Source organism: Colias croceus, chromosome 11, assembly GCF_905220415.1.
Source record: "Colias croceus chromosome 11, ilColCroc2.1".
NCBI lineage: Eukaryota > Metazoa > Arthropoda > Insecta > Lepidoptera > Pieridae > Colias > Colias croceus.
In genome coordinates, this window is record NC_059547.1 from 9594978 (window position 1) to 9612740 (window position 17763).

The window sequence follows — 17763 nt, forward strand, 5'->3', positions numbered from 1 at the left end:
GTTCCAAGTTGAATATTATTAATTAATATGCAAAACATACAATAACATTTCTAACTACTTACATATAAATTAATTTTCGTGTCAAATATCAAGTTTATGCAATAAAACAAAATTATTTAAGTTGTTACCTTATTATTTATTTATGGCAATAAGATGAGTGGGTTATATTTTGCTCACGCAGACAAAGCTCAATTTATTATTAGTAAAAGTAAATTATATTTCCGAAAATATTACGGGTTACCAGATTAATTTTACCTCGGACCGCGAGTGAAGTCGCGAGCCAAAGCTAGCTAAAGTTTGTATGTAGGTACCTACCTAATTAAATATGTGATAATATACTGAAACTACTGAAACGATATAATATGGAGAACCTCGCGTTGAAAATGCATTGATTTTTCTAGTGAATATTCATTCAAAAAAATAAGTACTTAACTACACTAATATTATATGAAGAAAACTTTTTGTTTTTTGTTTGTATTGAATAAGTTACAAGAGCACTGGACTGATTTTAATGTTTTTTTCTCACCAGGCGAAAGCACAGACTAATAATAATATACTACGTATGCGAAAGCTACATTTTTTCTTAGTAAATCTATAAAGTATTTAGTTCAGTAGTAACTATATACCTAATAATACGCAGCCAATAGGCATAGACTATAAATCTGAGGTCCTGAGACATCATTTTAAATATACTAAGCTATACCGCTATACCCATAGCAGCACTATCACAGAGCACTATATTCTAGAATAATTGATAATACATATTATGTTGATCCGTTGGAGCGTGAAAAAAGAACAAATCCATTTTTTTTTTCATTTAATAGGTTTCAAGGAACACCTTTTCGACGCAGGTCAGCTAACAGCTTCAGACGAATACAATAAAGTAACTGTCAAAAGTAAAAAAAATACGTGTGGCACTCGGGGACTGCCGCAGTAAAGCTATTGCATAGCATGCCTTCAAGCCACACCTCCGTGCCTGTCGGAGTGGTGAGCGTGAGTTTTTTCGTTACGCAATTTCTGGATTCGGTCCCCGCGCTCAAGGCCCGCGATAGAAGCTATGCAATAGCTTAAAAAACTTATTTTAAACGTTACATTTCATTCGTTCTGAATCCAACTTTTATTGTTTGTATAAAAAGGCTATTATATTATTGACCGTTTAAGTAATTGAATAACAATACAAAGGTAGGTAATCATAAAGATATGCCACGTAAGTAATTTATAAGGGTCAAGACACTTGAGCAATTATTTAATTAATTATTTTCAATTGTTGTAATTAGCTGACAATATATTTATCAACAATTACCTAACAGTTATTGCTGATGCATTGTTTTATCCGACTGTAGAAATAAAAGGGTTTGCTTTTCGAAAATGTGTTTTGTTTTTTTTTCATTAACTATTTAAGTATAGTCCTTTGACTTCAATTAAAAGTAAAGAAGTCAAGGATAGTCCTGAGTAATTATTTACTTATTTAGTTATCGACTTTTTTTTTCGAATCCATTACAATAGAATATATTTCTTTTTTTCAATGTTATTATATTTAATGCATACTTAGAAAAGTTATAGGTAACATTTCACATTTGACTATTTTGAGGTAAATTTTTCACGTTTCAAAAACAGCTTTAGAAAGTCCTCTATAATAATTCAGATTGTTCTAAAAATGTATCCATGGAGCGTTGTATTAGGTATCTGCATTTTGTGTATTGTGGTCATTTTGTGTTGTTACGAATACATACCTAGCTAGATTTCTAACGACAGCATTTATAAGTATTATTGTCAAGGGAATATTGTGTTTTGTCAATATTGGTAGTAAAAAAACGTACTTAGGTTAGCCATATTTTTAAAGATATTAATAAAAAAAAATAACAACATTTTGTTTATCATATTTTTGACCTTCGCTTTTTAACACAACACTAAATAATTAATTTATTAAATATAACATTCTGTAAGTACTATTTCATTAGGTTTAGCATTCTTCTCCTCTTACAATTGATAAGACTCAACGCTCAGAAATTTGAAACAAAGTTGAACGACTTCAATAGAAGCTGACACAAACTGTAATGTTATGTGTGTGAATTTTATTTGCTACATAATAGCTGCTCGCCCCGGCTCCGTTCGGTTTTTTTAGTTTTTCGAATATGTACCTAGCAGTTATTTTACAAGTACCTATAGTAGATGCTAGATGAATATAATGTTAGATCTTTGAATGAACTATTATGAGGTGTTATCTCTATGACCTAAATAATATCCCTTATCAACTAATTATTAGCAGCTAAGTAATCTTATAATATATATATAAATCTCGTGTCACAATGTTTGTCCTCAATGGACTCCTAAACCACTTAACCGATTATAATAAAATTCGCACACCATGTGCAGTTCGATCCAACTTGAGAGATAGGATAGTTTAAATCTCAAATCGTTTTAGAGAAAGCGGGCGAAGCCGCGGGCGGTAAGCTAGTTATTTTATATATATTTTTTAATTGTTTATTAAAAGGGTACGAAAATAAAACAAGGTTGGCTATACCCCATGCAAATTGCGAAAATGTGATGGTACATAAAATAGACACCTAAAAGCAACCTAGTAGACGAGGAATTCTTAGCAAATTATCTACATTGTTATGACATTGTTAAACTTTTTTATGTTCTTGGGGATGAACATAGGTAATATTTATTTCATACCATGATGAGGATCTTTTATATAGAAAATAATAAAAAATGAACGTCATATTCAAACAATATTATAATAAATTAAGAATACACGTAATCATTAGCATGTTTTTATAATACCGCAATAATCTTATATATAAAAATGAATCGTAAAATGTGTTGGTAAGCGCATAACTCGAGAACGGCTGAACCGATTTCGATAATTCTTTTTTTATTATATTTCTTGAAGTACGAGGATGGATCTTATGTAGAGAAAACGTAAACATGTACCACGGGCGAAGCCGGGGCGGACCGCTAGTCATTATTAATAATGAGACGCTATGACACTTAGCTATGACATCAATAATAATTAATGGATTGTATAATAGTGCTTACAATAGTTTCCATTATGACAAAATGATAGTATTGAAAGTTGATAGTTATAGTAGAGCCATTTTAATAGGCAACATTTGACAGTTCAACAAAATTCAACAACGTAACCTAGTAACGACGACATAGAATAACATGATATTTCGTTTTGTTAGAACTGCACATTTGCTTAACTTTTTTCAATTACGATTACATATTTATAATTATAATGACCGATACAAGTTATTTTAAGATTTCATTTTACTGATAAACCATCCTAAACATAATAAACAATTTCTGAATTGAAGAACTGACGTCGCTACAATTTTGTGTCAATAAACCTTTTTTCTTTTTAAATACTAGAGACGTTACTCTAAAAATCGAAATCTGACATCTAGAATCGAATGCATTGATTACTTGTGAATAAAAATCATCATAAGTTAATAAATTCGATTGACAAATGTTTCAAATCCGTATCGATTAATACACTTTAATCGATTTTTTTAAGCAGGTTACCTCTCTTCGAAGATAAAATTGATAGACGTCAAATGTTGCCTATTAAATTGGCTCGACTATAACACTACAAATTTACAAAACCTATACCTACTTACGCGCGCAAAACTTTGAATATCCAAGGGAGAGATCAGAGAAAGTATTGACCTAGGGCCTTGGCCTCTAACCTTCAAGGGTAACGTGAAAAAAGCATTATGTCATTGTCGTTATGCAACAGATAATGTAAAGATTTTTTAATCTGTGAAATTGTCGTTTCATAAAAAGGCGGGAGTTTTGAAATTTCACTCTGATGGAATGAAAACGATTTTATTTGTGTGTTTTCATATAAATAAGGTTTTTAAGGTAAGTACCTATTCCTTTTGTTTATCATACTCACTTCACAACATTATCCACTCTATTTTTTTCAGTTGTTATATTATCCCCTATAAAACAGAAAAATTAGTTTTATTTACAAATTTCCAGCTAGGTTTATCGGCACTTTAATAATACGGTAAATCGTAATACATATCTACTCTATTTCTTCCTCAAAAGTCTTCAGATTAATAACTCGACAGCAACCGGAATCACAGACACAATAGAAAATCTATAATTGTGTCGTGGTCAGATCGGCTCGGGGCTCATACACCAACTAGCAACTTATGATAGTTAAGTGATAATCGATAAGATGCTATAACATTTGCAGAGAATGTGAGGAATTAAATCTATAATTAATAGGCGTTTTTATGGGCTTTGAAAATGTTCTAAGTGGGCTAAAAATGTCCGAGTATGTAATACAGGTCAACGTAAAATTTTTGAGTAGGTCGTACACATGTCGTACAGGTTTTTTTTAGTCATTGTAGGCATAAAAAAGACAGTTATGGGTAGGTACGTATTCTTGGTGCCTCGTACAGTAATAAGTATAGTATTAAATTATTAGGTATCTGTGGAATTGGGATAAAAAAAACACAAATCAAACGGTTCTCTATTATAAATTATATTTAATGAAATAAAACAGCGATAGTGAACGTATTACATGTATCTTTATCATCATTCATCGAGCGTGATTTTTAAATATTAACCTCACAAATACGAATAATAGATATTATTTAAAATACGTGCGTGTAATATTTCGTGGAATTGAAAATGACGTCACAAAATTGTCAAATTGGCGCCAAAAATAATGCCATCAATAAAGGTCTGTACGCATTGACGATGAAATTAATAATTATATTTAAAATTAAAATATATTATTGTATTTTACTTTTAAATTCCACGTGATATTAATTAAAATTGTGTAAAATTGATAATTCTAAAATGTTTATTCTGTAGATCCGTCTACGTTTTCATAATCGCAATCACTAGCAGGCGTGACATAAGGTAGTTCCATTTGTGTGCCAAATTCGGCTTCGTAAAGTACCTGTAACGAATAAACAATCATTAATTAACTTATATATTTTAACATTATTTGAAAATAATTATAGATATTATGTATTTTAGCGGGTTTCTTTCTGGATGGTTATTAATTGTTGTAATTAAGAAACTTATATACCCACTTCAATAATGTGACATAGCCTTTATTTTTAGTTTTTATCCCGGGTCAAGTAAACATTTACAATATGATTCATTATTTACTTTTATTAACGATACTGGCACGATACTTATATTTTGCAAGCCCGTTACCTATATGTATTTGGAAAAATTAATAAAACGTTTTGTTTTCGCAAGCGTGTTCACGGGAGACTGAATGAACCGAACACAATCCCTACTAATATTACTAGGTACTCTAATATTTTAAATGCGAAAGTAACTCTGTCTGTCTGTCTGTCTGTTACGCTTTCCCGCTTAAACCTCACAACCGATTTTGTTGAAATTTGGCACAGACAATCTTTAGACCCTGAGAAAAAACATAGGCTACCTTATATTGCGAAATATTTACCACGGGCGAAGCCGGGGCGGACCGCTAGTGATTAAATAACGTTTAAAATCCATTAAATTGATTACTAAATGTTACTCGCGTACAATCAAACACAAAAATATGTAATTTATTCCACCTGTTGTATCTTAAGTCTAGCTACAGCATTTTGCTTGGAGTTCAGTCTTTTCAAGGTGGAAGCACAACTGAGGAGGAACAGCTCATCAGGGTCGGTTCGTTGGTACTCTTCATCCGTGGAGTTGAGACGGGGTTTCTTTGGCTGAAAGTCGTCGTCGTCGTCTAGCCGAGGGTCGGAGAAAAGATCGGGTAGAGATTGGCCCGGACGGTGTCGTATTTCATCTTCTGTTTCTGAGTCGGATGTCTCCCGTTTTGGACTGTAACATTAAAGAAAAACAAATTGAATCGATAAATCGAATTAATGATAATTAATACAATTTTTATACATACGGCGTATCCGACTTCGGCTCCACGTGCGGCAAGAGGAATCTCATCGCATTGTGGTAGGGCCATCGGGTGCGTCCACCGTGAGTCCGCTGCAACTTTATGAATGAATCCCGCAAAGATCGCCAGCGTTTCTTACATTCCGCTTCTACGAAAACAAACAAAAAAACAAACTTCTACAAAACCTATTTGTAAATTAATTATTGACGTATGGTTAACCATACATATTTTTTTTAGTCGATGTGGTTAAATAAATAAAATGCTGAAAGCTGCTTAAATGAAGCGAGAGTAGGTAAAGAGAGAAGTTCAGGGTGAGCAGTCTAGTTTCTATAATGTGGAATATTATAACGTTTTTATTTTTTTTCGTAATACAATAATAGTAAAGATTTTATACATTAGTAGTAGAGTAAGGTGACAAAACCGATACATTTGCCCGAGTGTTATTATAGTATCAGATTTCAAACAAATGTATGAAAATATGATGCGGTAGAAGGCTTAATCCTCAGGCCAGTCTTATTGTGGTTTGGAACAGAATATACTATAACACACTTATTTGTTTATGGTGAAATAATTTATCAACTAAGAAAACATATTATTAATAATATAAATAGTTATTATGTCCAACCATATCCAATTAATTTGTAAAGAGCTTTATTAATTTACTGAAAAAAATACTGTAAAAGGCGTATTTAAGGAAAAAATCCGCGAAAAAAGGTTATTTATAAATTAATAGCATCCAATTGGATTTGGCCTTGGCGGCTTGATACACTCAATCTACTCTCAACCCAATTGAAGCCTTATAGAAGCGGCGACGACCAATTAATTTAATAAATAATCGGTTTAAGTATCTGTATCGCAATACTTTTTATGTTGAAAAATAAGCGTAAGTAGTTCAAAACTTACATTTACTTTAAAATATGTAAAGACGCTTCAGAAAGAAATTTTAAGTGTAAGTACATACATATGTAATTATATTAGTTTGAGAAAAATAATTTTATTAACACCTACGTAACATTTTAACAATTCGGCTACAACTTTCAAGCCTTCAGTGAATTAAAAAATTATGCGTGGATTACCTGAAACATGCAGAGCTTCTTGCACCTCTTTCCAGGCTTCATCCCTCAGCTTCGTTTTATTAAAACCACTTACAGACTTATCATATAAAATTGGTCGTTTCTCAACTTCTTTGATTAAATCAATTTCGTTCATTGTGTTCGCGGCTTTACTTTGTCGCTTAAGGCGCGGATAACGCGGGAAACTTTTTCAACAAAAATAAATACACAACTATTCAAGGAATTGATTTTAATGCTATTAACTAACTATTTATCATTGAAAAATAAAATATCTTCCTATAACACAATGGAATATTGGCACAAATCAAACCGGTTTCGTTTCCGAACTGACAGGAAGACGTCATGTAAACAATTGGCGCGAAAATGATTTTTTTTAATTTTATTGTGAAAAACTAGTGTTGGGAACAAACGGATTAGTGATAGTACGTGTAGCAGGGGTGTCCAAGGCGGGGTAGATAAGCATACTGAGGGCGAGGGGTGCGGCAATGCCGCGCGGGGCGCACGGTACGCGCGCGCCGCACGTATCGAGCGGCGCGGCTGACGCGACGCAGCTACCGGCGCGGTAAACCGATGTAATTGATATAGCTAATAGCTTACTCTCAATCTAATAACTTTTAATTAGACTGATCGTTTTGCAAGTTTAAAATTTAGGCCTTATTTAATTTTCCATACTTTGATTGTAATATGACAGGAAACTACTGAATTAATGGGAAAACTTACACCACCAGAAAGCTACATTATTCCCGAGTAATATAATATGCTATATTTTAATTTATTTTTATATATAGGGTCAACCCGGGAATCCGGAACACCCACTTTATAACAATAAACTAATAACGCTTAAAAATATAATATAGTTTTATAGCATTAAAGCATAGGTAGTAACTATGACAAATGTACAAATTATTGTTTTAAAAATGATATAACACACACATAAATCATAGTATAATATTCTATCTATTTATGTACACACATAGGTTTTTGAAGTGAAGCTTCTAGGCGCGTTGAGAGTAAAATTTCAAGGTCATGTCATGGCAATACCATCACGTCGACGGCGACGATTATGGTGTCGTTAAATTTTGCCAAAGAAGTTTCACTTGAATCGAAAGATCGAACAGAAAAAAGAGCGTGTGGCATATCGACTCGATTCGCTGCTGTCGCGCGCTTGGTTCGCTGTTCGAGCGAACTTCCCTCGCTCGGTTCATGCGTCAGGTAACAGGTTAACAAGAAGGGGGTGTCCATAAATTACGTGAGGTGATTTTTTTCGAAATTTTTCGAATCGATTTTTTTAGGAAATATTATGACAATTTTCTAGGAATTGTATACAATGGCGGATTAACCTCCTGAGACCCAGGATTTTTTTCTCTTTCTTTTGTAATAAAAATTAGCTGTATCTGTTCTAATGCAATTAAAGATATTCAAAAAAATGGTAAAAAAAATCTTTCGTGGAAAACTTGGATTTTCTTTATGTCATGTATATATTACAGGGGGTCCCAGTTCCAAGTGTAATAAGTTTATGAAAATGAAGAAAAACTACATGTTTTTTTAGTTATTATATATTTTTAAACTTGAATCTAAATAGTTATTATTCTATCCATTGTTCTGTGTCTATTTTTTGTACCTTGGTTCATAGATAGGTATTTTTAAGGGTGAGAAACGACCAGTTCATGTATTTTGCACCGGCGTGGTGGTGTATTTATATTGTCACGTCCACCCCTAGGTCTTATTTCTAATCCATCCTCTCGGTCAGCCTCCCCATAAGCTTGGTCCACGTCATGTGCGTCCCCGAGATGGTCTGCCAACAACTAAAGATGACATACATAGTGACGATTCTGTTCTGAAATGACTCATACTCATTGGACGAATGGAAGAAGAATCATGTTCTGGTATTTGGGCGGCTTCATCGGTATCATTTGGGGTATTATCTTCATCTCAAACATTTATTTATTCAATTAGACTTCTTCTAAAAGCAATTTTGAATCGTCACAACAGTATTAACATTTACCACCGATTCGGAAAGCAGTATCTATGGAGAAGAACCGGCAAGAAACTCCATAGGTCCATCATATAGGTCAATATTTGACTCATCCAGGTGTTGGTAGATCTCAGTATCTTATAATCCTTGGAAATTATAATAAAATCTGTAACATAAACTAAAGAATGTCATATAGGTAATACATGGGGCTCTAGTAACCAATACCAATTTGGCAAGAATTGAGACCAAATGTCTTACCAGTATGACATAAAAGAAAACATTAATATTTTTCACAAGTTTTAGATTTATCCTACAAAATAACTATTGCAGTTGCAGAAATAATATCTATTATCATTAGATATACAAAGATATACTGCAATATACGAATGGTTCCACTAGAAATATAAGATTACTGACCGACTGTTTGCCGTCGCACAGCCACCGTCAACTTCGAAATGAGAATACTTCAAATCACTGTCACTTATAAAACCAAAAACCGTTTAGTATAGTGGATGACATACCACTACATCGATTTGAGGTATTATTCGCGCATATACGCAAAAGATGGCGTTGAAATATTTTTTTATTGTTTATGTAATATATATATGACCGCAGGCCCCAGGAGGTTAAATACATTTCCAAAGGGGTTTGAAACTTTTTGTTTGGACGCTGGCATATCGACCCGCCGCCATTTTGATTTTTTTCCAAAATCGCGGCGCAAGATAAAAGTGGTATGTATGGATAGAGGACACACAGACGAACAAAAAATGTCTCATAACATAGTACCCTAAAGCGTCACATTACCGAGATATTTGGAGGTAAATATTCACTTATGAGTAACACTAAAAATAGACTTATTACGTGTCTATATATGCATGAATAGTAGTAGTAGTACATAGTACCTACTTTCTTCCAATAAACTGTTAATAATCATAATCTACCTGGGAGTGATTATTTGGAGATAATATTATGCATATAGACACGTATTATGTCAATTTTTAGTTTGTCGTTGTACTCATATGACGTGAATATTTACCTCCAAATATCTCGGTAATGTGACGCTTTAGGGTACTATGTTATAAGACATTTTTTGTTTGTCTATGTATCCTCTATCCATGCATACAACTTTAATCGTGCGCCACGATTTTGGAAAAAAATCAAAATGGCGGCGGGTTGATATGCCAGAAAGTTTCAATGCCCTTTACTAGGTATATACCTACATATAACTTTTCTAAGATTAGCGGGGAACTATTAATATTATATATAAATTCAATTCTCATAAGAAAATATAAATTACTGAATTACGATTATACAAATAAAATAAGTTTTTTTCATATAAAAATAATTTAATTAATTAAAAAGGACAACAATCAGCCTTTTGTCATTATTATCTAGTTCAACATTTTAAATTTACAAATCAACATTATAAAATGGAGGTAAATAGGAGCGATAAAATATATTGAATTATTATAATAATAAAATCTGATTATTTATCTAAGAGACAACAGTTTTTTTTTTAAATTTAAATTTTAACATTCTATGAACTAATTAATATTTGTAATTTCGCATGTTTAAAGTTTTCTTCATATTAATTATTGATCTCATTTACATACATATATATAAATGGCGCCGGGCGAAGTTTTTTTCATTTAATCATAAAAGAACAGAATATTTTGTTGAACAAAATGTCTAAAAGCCCAATTATACAATTAGGAGAAAAATAAAACTTATCTAACTTCGATTTATATCAAAATCAATCATTTGTTCTTAAATTAATCCAATAAGAATGTGTTATAAATGAATTTCCACATCATTGTTAACAATATCCAAAACTAATAATCAATTGTATTTTACTACCTATATCAGTTCTTTTCTTCTTTACACTTTATTTTCTTTATCTTACGTTTATTTCTCTTCTTCTCCTTTGGTTTCATGAATAATTCTCTTTCACAAAATTTAATATGTATAAAAAGGTAGGATTTATGAGCAAACTTTTTGCCGCACTTATTGCATTCAAAATTCTTGCTACCAGTGTGCAGTGCAATGCCATGTTTTGCAAGGTCGCTTTTTGTGAAGAATAATTTGTTGCAAATATCACATTTAAATTCCCTTGCATTGTGGCGGCGTCTATGGCTGATAAGTCCGCTTTTATCAGTAAACTTTTTAGGACACAAGTCGCAGACATATCTGTAATCTTTTGTGTGTGTTCTTGTGTGTCTGAGCAAAGCTGACGGATCAGCAAATGGTTTCGAACAGAATTTGCAAGAGTAGGGTCGCTCGCCGGTGTGTATTCGTTCATGCAATTGCTTGCTATATACATCCTTAGACAATTTTCCACAATAACTACATTTAGATCTCTCGTGCTTTAACATGTGATTATCATAATTCTCTTTTATTTTAAAACGCCGAATATTACATAGATTGCACTCATAATATTGTGCCTTTTGCGAGATTGCTTTCCTTTCTTTTCTTTCTTTTAATTTAACCTTGGGTGTCTTAGGTTTTTTCTTCTTCGTCACTTTTCGAGGCTTATTGCCGTAATCATAATCATCATTCATATGAACAGACTTTTCACTTCCTTTATCATCATAGATGTCTTCTTCAAAATCATCTTTGTAGATAACTTTGCTTTCGGAATTGGGTATTTCAGTCTTGATTTCAACATTTTTGGTTTGATTGTTTTCACCGTGCACTAAACTTTTGTGTTTATCATAATCAAATTCCAAATAATAACCAACACCGCAAAAACAAATATATGGATAAGGTTCGTGGACTTGAGAGTGCATCTTCAGGGTATTTTCTTCAACAAACTTGCGTCCACAATCAGCACATTCATATTTTCTTTCTAAATCACCATTTTGAATATATTTAATATAATGTTTGTTGTTATTGTCTATCTTTGAATGTTTTTGCCTGTGAATAAAAATAATACAAATTAGGTTTTTATCAACAAAAAACGTAACCTCTAACTTTAATATAGTGTAGATTTAACTTAATTTATTTATTCATCTTCATACGTAGCTTGTAGAACTGATCATATTAATCATTACATATATTAAGAAACTAGTAGTCCACCCTCTCTACTAAGGTCTTAATCCATATTACATAAAGAACCTAGCACTCAGGGATCACATATATATCTAACTAGCTGTGCCCTGCGGCGATGTGGTCCGTTCCTGTTGGTCTTAGCGTGATGAGATATATACTATATAGCTTATAGCTTTCCTCGACAAATGGGCTAACTAACACCGAAATTATTTTTCAACTAGTAGTTCCTGAGGATAGCGCATTCATAACAACAATATAGATAGCGCAAACATACAAAATCTTCAGCATTATAATATTAGTATTTGGTGGAGTAATTTATGAGTCCAATAGTTCCTCTCAATAGTGCATTCATACTAACTGTATATCATTAGTATAGAAGTAATATAATTAATAGGATATACATGAAATTTATATAGACTCACTGTCAACACTTTTTTATGTAGTTAAATAACTGTATGAACACTTACCGAACATTTTGCATTATATGATATATTTTGTGCAACTTATAATCATCTCCATTGATAAATCCAGCCTTACATGATTTACACCCATAAATTCTCTGTTTTGTTAACTTAACATATGCATTTGTAGCCTAAAATGTAAAAACAATAGGTGATAAAATGATGGAATGGACAGAAAAGTTTTACTAATTATTTAAAGGTCTTAAATTACAATAATACTACATAGTACAAGATCCCAGGGCCGCCAGATGTCACCTATTTTCTGACTGATGAAATGTGCGCAATTGGGTAGTGTTAGTATGTGTACCATTGTATGCATACCCGCTAGCTTGGTTCCAGCTATCAGGTGATCAAACAGTACCTACTCACTTCATGTATATTCTCATGGCTGATTTTAACATATGTTTTAGAATAAACAGTTATAAATAGAAAAATAAGATGTCAGTACTCCCAGACACTTGCCGTCAGCTATGTAGCTTAACCTAGCTTAACAGACGCTTTAAAGTTCTCAAAATAATTAAGTCATTTAGATAAGTGATTGAGTGTCTTTTACGGTGACTCATTTCGATGGAATTTCAATGACTTTTTAAACATTTATAATTTACAAATAAAATTGTTCATTATTTTTCTTTTTTCATTGTTAGGTAAAAGTTAGGTAAAAGGTTCAACTTACGTGTACCAATATATGTTCTCTATATTCCGATCCATTTCTAGAAGTACTTTTACATATAGTGCAGTGAAATAATCTATCAAGACACACCTTCAACTCAATCATCTAAAAAAATAAAAATTATTACTTAATAGACTATCAGAAACATAAAAAATTCGATATGTAAAATGATATGGAATCAGGCATTTTGCATTGATAAAATTCTTGGAATAACAATAACAGCAAAGTAAGCAATGGTAAACGGTAAGTTCTTAGTTTTAATTTATTTTACTAACCTTATCCTTTTCTTAATTTCTTTAACTTTTAGTATACCTACATAATTTTTAAATGATGAATGTTATATTTAACATATTATATCTTATGTATTTTATTATATTCTAACAAATTAAAAGTACTATAGGCTTAGATTACAAAATAAAGTACAGATGTCGTACAGATGGAGCATGACAATAGACCACAATTGACAAGCAATATTACTTGCTCTGTGTTGACAAGCTCTCGGTAGAGAGGTAGGTATACTAGGTAATATAGTATATTCTTTGATGACAAGCACAGATGACAAGTGACAACCGCCCCGAGCCCGTCGCCCTTGTCAAAGAAAATACGAAATCAAAAAAAAGCAAATACGTCGCTGCACCAGTGGTGCTATAGCATGCTATAGCGCTTACAGTGTCATGCAATACGTCAAAAAGGGTTTGCAATTTTAGTAAAAAAATGCTGTCTTCTGATAATAAAACGCTGTAAAATTTGTTCCCGAAAACAAAAAAAAGATGAAACATCGTTTCACAGGTTTTCTGTACATTATTTGGCTGATTTATTTCTATAATTTTACAGATATGAAGGAATACATAACTTCAACGTATGTTGCCAGTATTTTGAAAATGAATTTGCTATTTTTATTGGTAAAACGGTAAAATGGTTAAAAGATCTTCAGGGTAATGCTGTTGGATTTTTCGATCGTGAATGTGATTATTTGCATAGTGTACTAAAGGTTCATGATCATTATTAGATTATTTTAATAAGCATAATACATTTTTTGTTAGGTACAAACGTCATAGTCATTTTCGCTACGTAGCGATTTAATTTATGTGAACTCCATGATGAAAATAAAATGTCCCGTATTTTCGATTAAAAACTACCGCTATTCGCATTTCGCATTCATTTAATTGAAAAATAAAAAATAATTTAATTATTATAGTTAATATTGAAACTTTTTTTTATGTGATTTATTTAATTAAAAATTGAATATATTATTATATATATTTTGTCCATATATAACTTTAGTACTTATATATAATAAAATAGCAGGTACTTTATATATTAAAAGAATTTTTACAATATTATAAAAAAAATGTTTTGTGGTTTTATGAAACCACGGTAAAAGAGAAACTTTTTTTCACACTACTAATTAAAGACATTTAACTAAAAATTATCGTATTTGTACGATAATTATCGTACGTTTCGTGCGTCACGCGACATGCGCTACACAGACCAAAAAGTTTGAGACGATGTAATAAAAGTTTCACTTTAAAAAAATATCTTAAACCCGAAATTATATTAAAATAAAAATTAAAACTTGACTGCTTATTTATGTGTTTAGCCTACGTCACTACCGCCACTAACATAATAATTCAGAGGATTGCAATGAAACCTCACATCTCAAAATCGGTCCAACGGTTTATACTGCAAGGCGTGTCAAAGAAATATTATACATACATACATAAACTCGAAAAACATAACCCTCTTTTTTCCGTAGTCGGGGAAAAATTTGGAAAATTTTTCAACATCCGGTAACATTACACGCACACAGAAGCACCATGTACGTACAGTGCAGCGGCGAAATGACAGCACACATAGCTTTATTGAAAATGACCAAGAAGCTTATATCTAACACACTGGAGATTGCACTATGAACGTTGACTTGTCACGGGAAGGTATGACCTTGAATGACGCCTGGTTGTTCCTTCATCCCTTTCACACCAACTTGCCAAGTTAGGTGTGAAAGGGACAAAAACAACCAGGCGTCATTCAAGGTCATACCTTCCCGTGACAAGTCAACGTTCATAGTGCAATCTCCAGTGTATTAGATATTTAAGCTTCTTGAAAATGACGATAAATCATTCGGTTTAGTTCGGCAACGCTCCATCTGCCTTAAATTTTGTAATCTAAGACTTTAGGTATTTCAAATGTTTTTATTCGGCAGCCGGCTGCCGGTTTTGATCAATGACTAAGGAATCCTATGGACAGGGCATAATGTTCTATACAAACAACTGATTATACAAATATCATGCATTTCGATACCGAAATAATAAAACGAATACTGTCTCTTTCTAACTAATGAATATTCTGCTAAGTGAAAATATATGACTATACGTCAGTCAGTGCTAATTCTATACCGTTTGACATTTGAAGTTAGCTCAAATACCTACTGTGGCCGGGCGCCATTTTATGTTCTCGTTATTATGATGTACATGCTCTGTCATTGCTCCGTAGTAAACATTGAAAAATATTGAATATTTTTGTGATTGTGACAAACATTTGTGTCTAAAACATATAGAGTGGTCAAGGACAAATAGTGGCATAATACCAAAGCGCAGTATTGTGGGATGTGGCTCCGGAAAGAATGAAAACTAGAAAAGTTTGTCTTTGCACCGGTATGTATACGTTTTGACTGAAATATTAGTTAATACTTTGCTGATTTACTTATTTTCATGTATATTGAATTGAGGAGTATTCACAGACTATGTTCAGTGTAAAATTGTTACCAAATATAGCTTTATTTTGTATATTTTCGTTCTAGTAAAATAATGAATTTGGGTGCTAGTGATGACTTATAATATCGACATCAGCAAAATGTTCGATGAAGACGTGCGTCTCCCAAGGCTGTGTCATTAATCTTAAGAATAGTTGCTTTGGTGAATACACTTCCAAAATAACAAATTAATTTTGCCAAGAGCAGCAGAAGGAAAAATAAAACACTTAAATTTACCTAATATGAATTTTAACTTAAGTAAGATTAATCGCTTTTATAGTAGGTACTTTAAAAATGTATTTATAAATAAGTCAGGTCAGGACTAAAATTATAATAACCTAAAAATTCATTTTTTGAAGGTTACCAAGAAGTGAAAATAGAAAAGGAGAATGGTTAGAAGCAATTGAAAATGAAAATATCAAGCCAAATGTAAAAGATATAATATCATAGTATGTTCCCTACATTTCCCCGAAAGTGCTTTCAATAGAACAATGGATGTGATTAGTCTGCACGATGATGCTATACCAGTATGTCTGCCGCTGCATTCACACAGGGTGAGGTTTTTATCTGTAGACACGTGATGTCTTCCAATTTACTTTTGGTCTTTTTATTTAGATTTAGGGCTGTCATTTATAATCTAACGTTTCTCCTATTTTGAAGGAGGCCTGTGAACAAACTGAGATGGTTTTATATGATTTTTTGAGTACAAACTTGGGTGATATTTGGTTGTTGAAATGTTATTGACTGAGGGAAAGTGCAATTTACTTTAAATACATGGGGTGTTTTAAGTTATTTTTCTATTCTTTATAAATTTATATTTATAAAGCATTTCAATGCCATAAAACCAAAAATATAAATTCAAGTTCCGCTATTGTAAGCCCTAATGTTGATATTAATTTCAAACCATCAGCATTGCCCTTTTAATTAAAATGTATTGCATTTTAGTTTAAATGTAAAGTGAACAATGCTAGTTAATGTAAACTGTGACATTTCATTTCCAGGTACCAGTTGAGCCTCAAATCCCGAACTCAAAAATGAACAGAGTGTATCTGAGTGCATTCCAGGCTACACAAAATAGTTTAGCTCTATAATTTTCTCTATTATTATATATTATTGTTTTTTTTGTCTATTATTTATAAATAAATAAATACAATTACTGTATATTGTGTTGTTCATCGTAATAAAATACTATTATATTAGTATATATTATGTTGTTTCATTATATTACATTCCTCAAAACTGAAATTACCAAATTGTAAGTCTACCGTAATCCTTATATCGAAGTCAAAATTGAACTGGATTTATCAAATTATACAGGGTTAGCTATCTTGTCCGGCGAGGTTGCTGGTGTTTTACAAGTAACCCTGTATAGGTGTTACCGTCACGAGCAGCCATCGTCATACTTAATTTTATTAATTGGCATTGTCATTTTTTCCATTTGTAATTTTACTTCTATGTTTTGTACAATAAAGTTAAAATAAATAAAAAAGAGTGTGTGTTTATGTACACGCGTTACAAGTTACGCGCCAAAAGAAGTATAACTTCAAAAAAAATATATTAATATTATTTTTATATCGATAAACATAATAATGTTTATCGATATATTCTCGGCACTAAACACCGCCATGTTTTGTTACAAGCAATATGGCGCCGGCCACACTTTTTTTGTAGGTATGTCACTTCCATGTGATTCCTTATTCATTGGTTTTGATGACTGAAGTGTCAACTGTCAACCGTCAAAGGAGGCCTTAATTAATTAATAGACAATAGTGCCCATAGATTAATTTGTCAATAATGCGCTTCATGCGCTTATAAACGCTAATTAACACATCCCTTTTATAGCATTAACCACATCCTAAATTAAGTAGGTATTGAGCCACCGGTACCATTTAAGGACCACTAA

General features: G+C 32.1%; 2 protein-coding genes and 1 long non-coding RNA gene across 4 annotated transcripts; 1 reads left to right on the forward strand and 2 right to left on the reverse strand.

The window, feature by feature from the left end:
* Positions 1–4480: 4480 nt before the first annotated feature.
* Positions 4481–8287, reverse strand: LOC123695716 (transcription factor Adf-1-like). The gene is made up of 4 exons (XM_045641625.1): positions 6958–8287; positions 5888–6029; positions 5559–5814; positions 4481–4924 (listed from the first exon to the last, which is right to left on the reverse strand). Exons 1-4 carry the CDS (start codon positions 7088–7090, stop codon positions 4826–4828), a joined length of 630 nt encoding a protein of 209 aa, XP_045497581.1. The 5' UTR covers positions 7091–8287; the 3' UTR covers positions 4481–4825.
* Positions 8288–10471: 2184 nt separating this feature from the next.
* On the reverse strand, positions 10472–13598 carry LOC123695272 (zinc finger protein 2 homolog). Of its 2 annotated transcripts, none has more exons than XM_045641050.1 (4): positions 13384–13598; positions 13112–13213; positions 12445–12569; positions 10472–11842 (listed from the first exon to the last, which is right to left on the reverse strand). In XM_045641050.1, exons 2-4 carry the CDS (start codon positions 13211–13213, stop codon positions 10792–10794), a joined length of 1278 nt encoding a protein of 425 aa, XP_045497006.1. In that variant the 5' UTR covers positions 13384–13598; the 3' UTR covers positions 10472–10791. The 2 variants fall into 2 exon arrangements, with proteins under 2 accessions (XP_045497006.1, XP_045497007.1); XM_045641051.1 differs by having other exon boundaries at positions 13425–13451.
* A 2127-nt stretch (positions 13599–15725) lies between these two features.
* LOC123695273 lies at positions 15726–17021 on the forward strand. The gene is made up of 3 exons (XR_006751917.1): positions 15726–15762; positions 16220–16414; positions 16862–17021. It is a non-coding gene; the product is annotated as an uncharacterized LOC123695273 (long non-coding RNA).
* The last annotated feature ends 742 nt before the right edge of the window (positions 17022–17763 follow it).

Excerpts from the sequence above, each read along its gene's own strand:
- LOC123695272 (XM_045641050.1), bottom strand. The coding sequence starts at position 13,213 with ATGATTGAGTTGAAGGTGTGTCTTGATAGATTATTTCACTGCACTATA. Across the intron at positions 12,570-13,111 it reads GAGAACATATATTGGTACAC|GCTACAAATGCATATGTTAA; the intron begins GTAAGTTGAACC and ends TTTACATTTTAG. Across the intron at positions 11,843-12,444 it reads CATATAATGCAAAATGTTCG|GCAAAAACATTCAAAGATAG; the intron begins GTAAGTGTTCAT and ends TTTTATTCACAG.
- LOC123695716 (XM_045641625.1), bottom strand. The coding sequence starts at position 7,090 with ATGAACGAAATTGATTTAATCAAAGAAGTTGAGAAACGACCAATTTTA. Across the intron at positions 6,030-6,957 it reads AGAAGCTCTGCATGTTTCAG|AAGCGGAATGTAAGAAACGC; the intron begins GTAATCCACGCA and ends TTGTTTTCGTAG. Across the intron at positions 5,815-5,887 it reads GAGCCGAAGTCGGATACGCC|TCCAAAACGGGAGACATCCG; the intron begins GTATGTATAAAA and ends TTAATGTTACAG.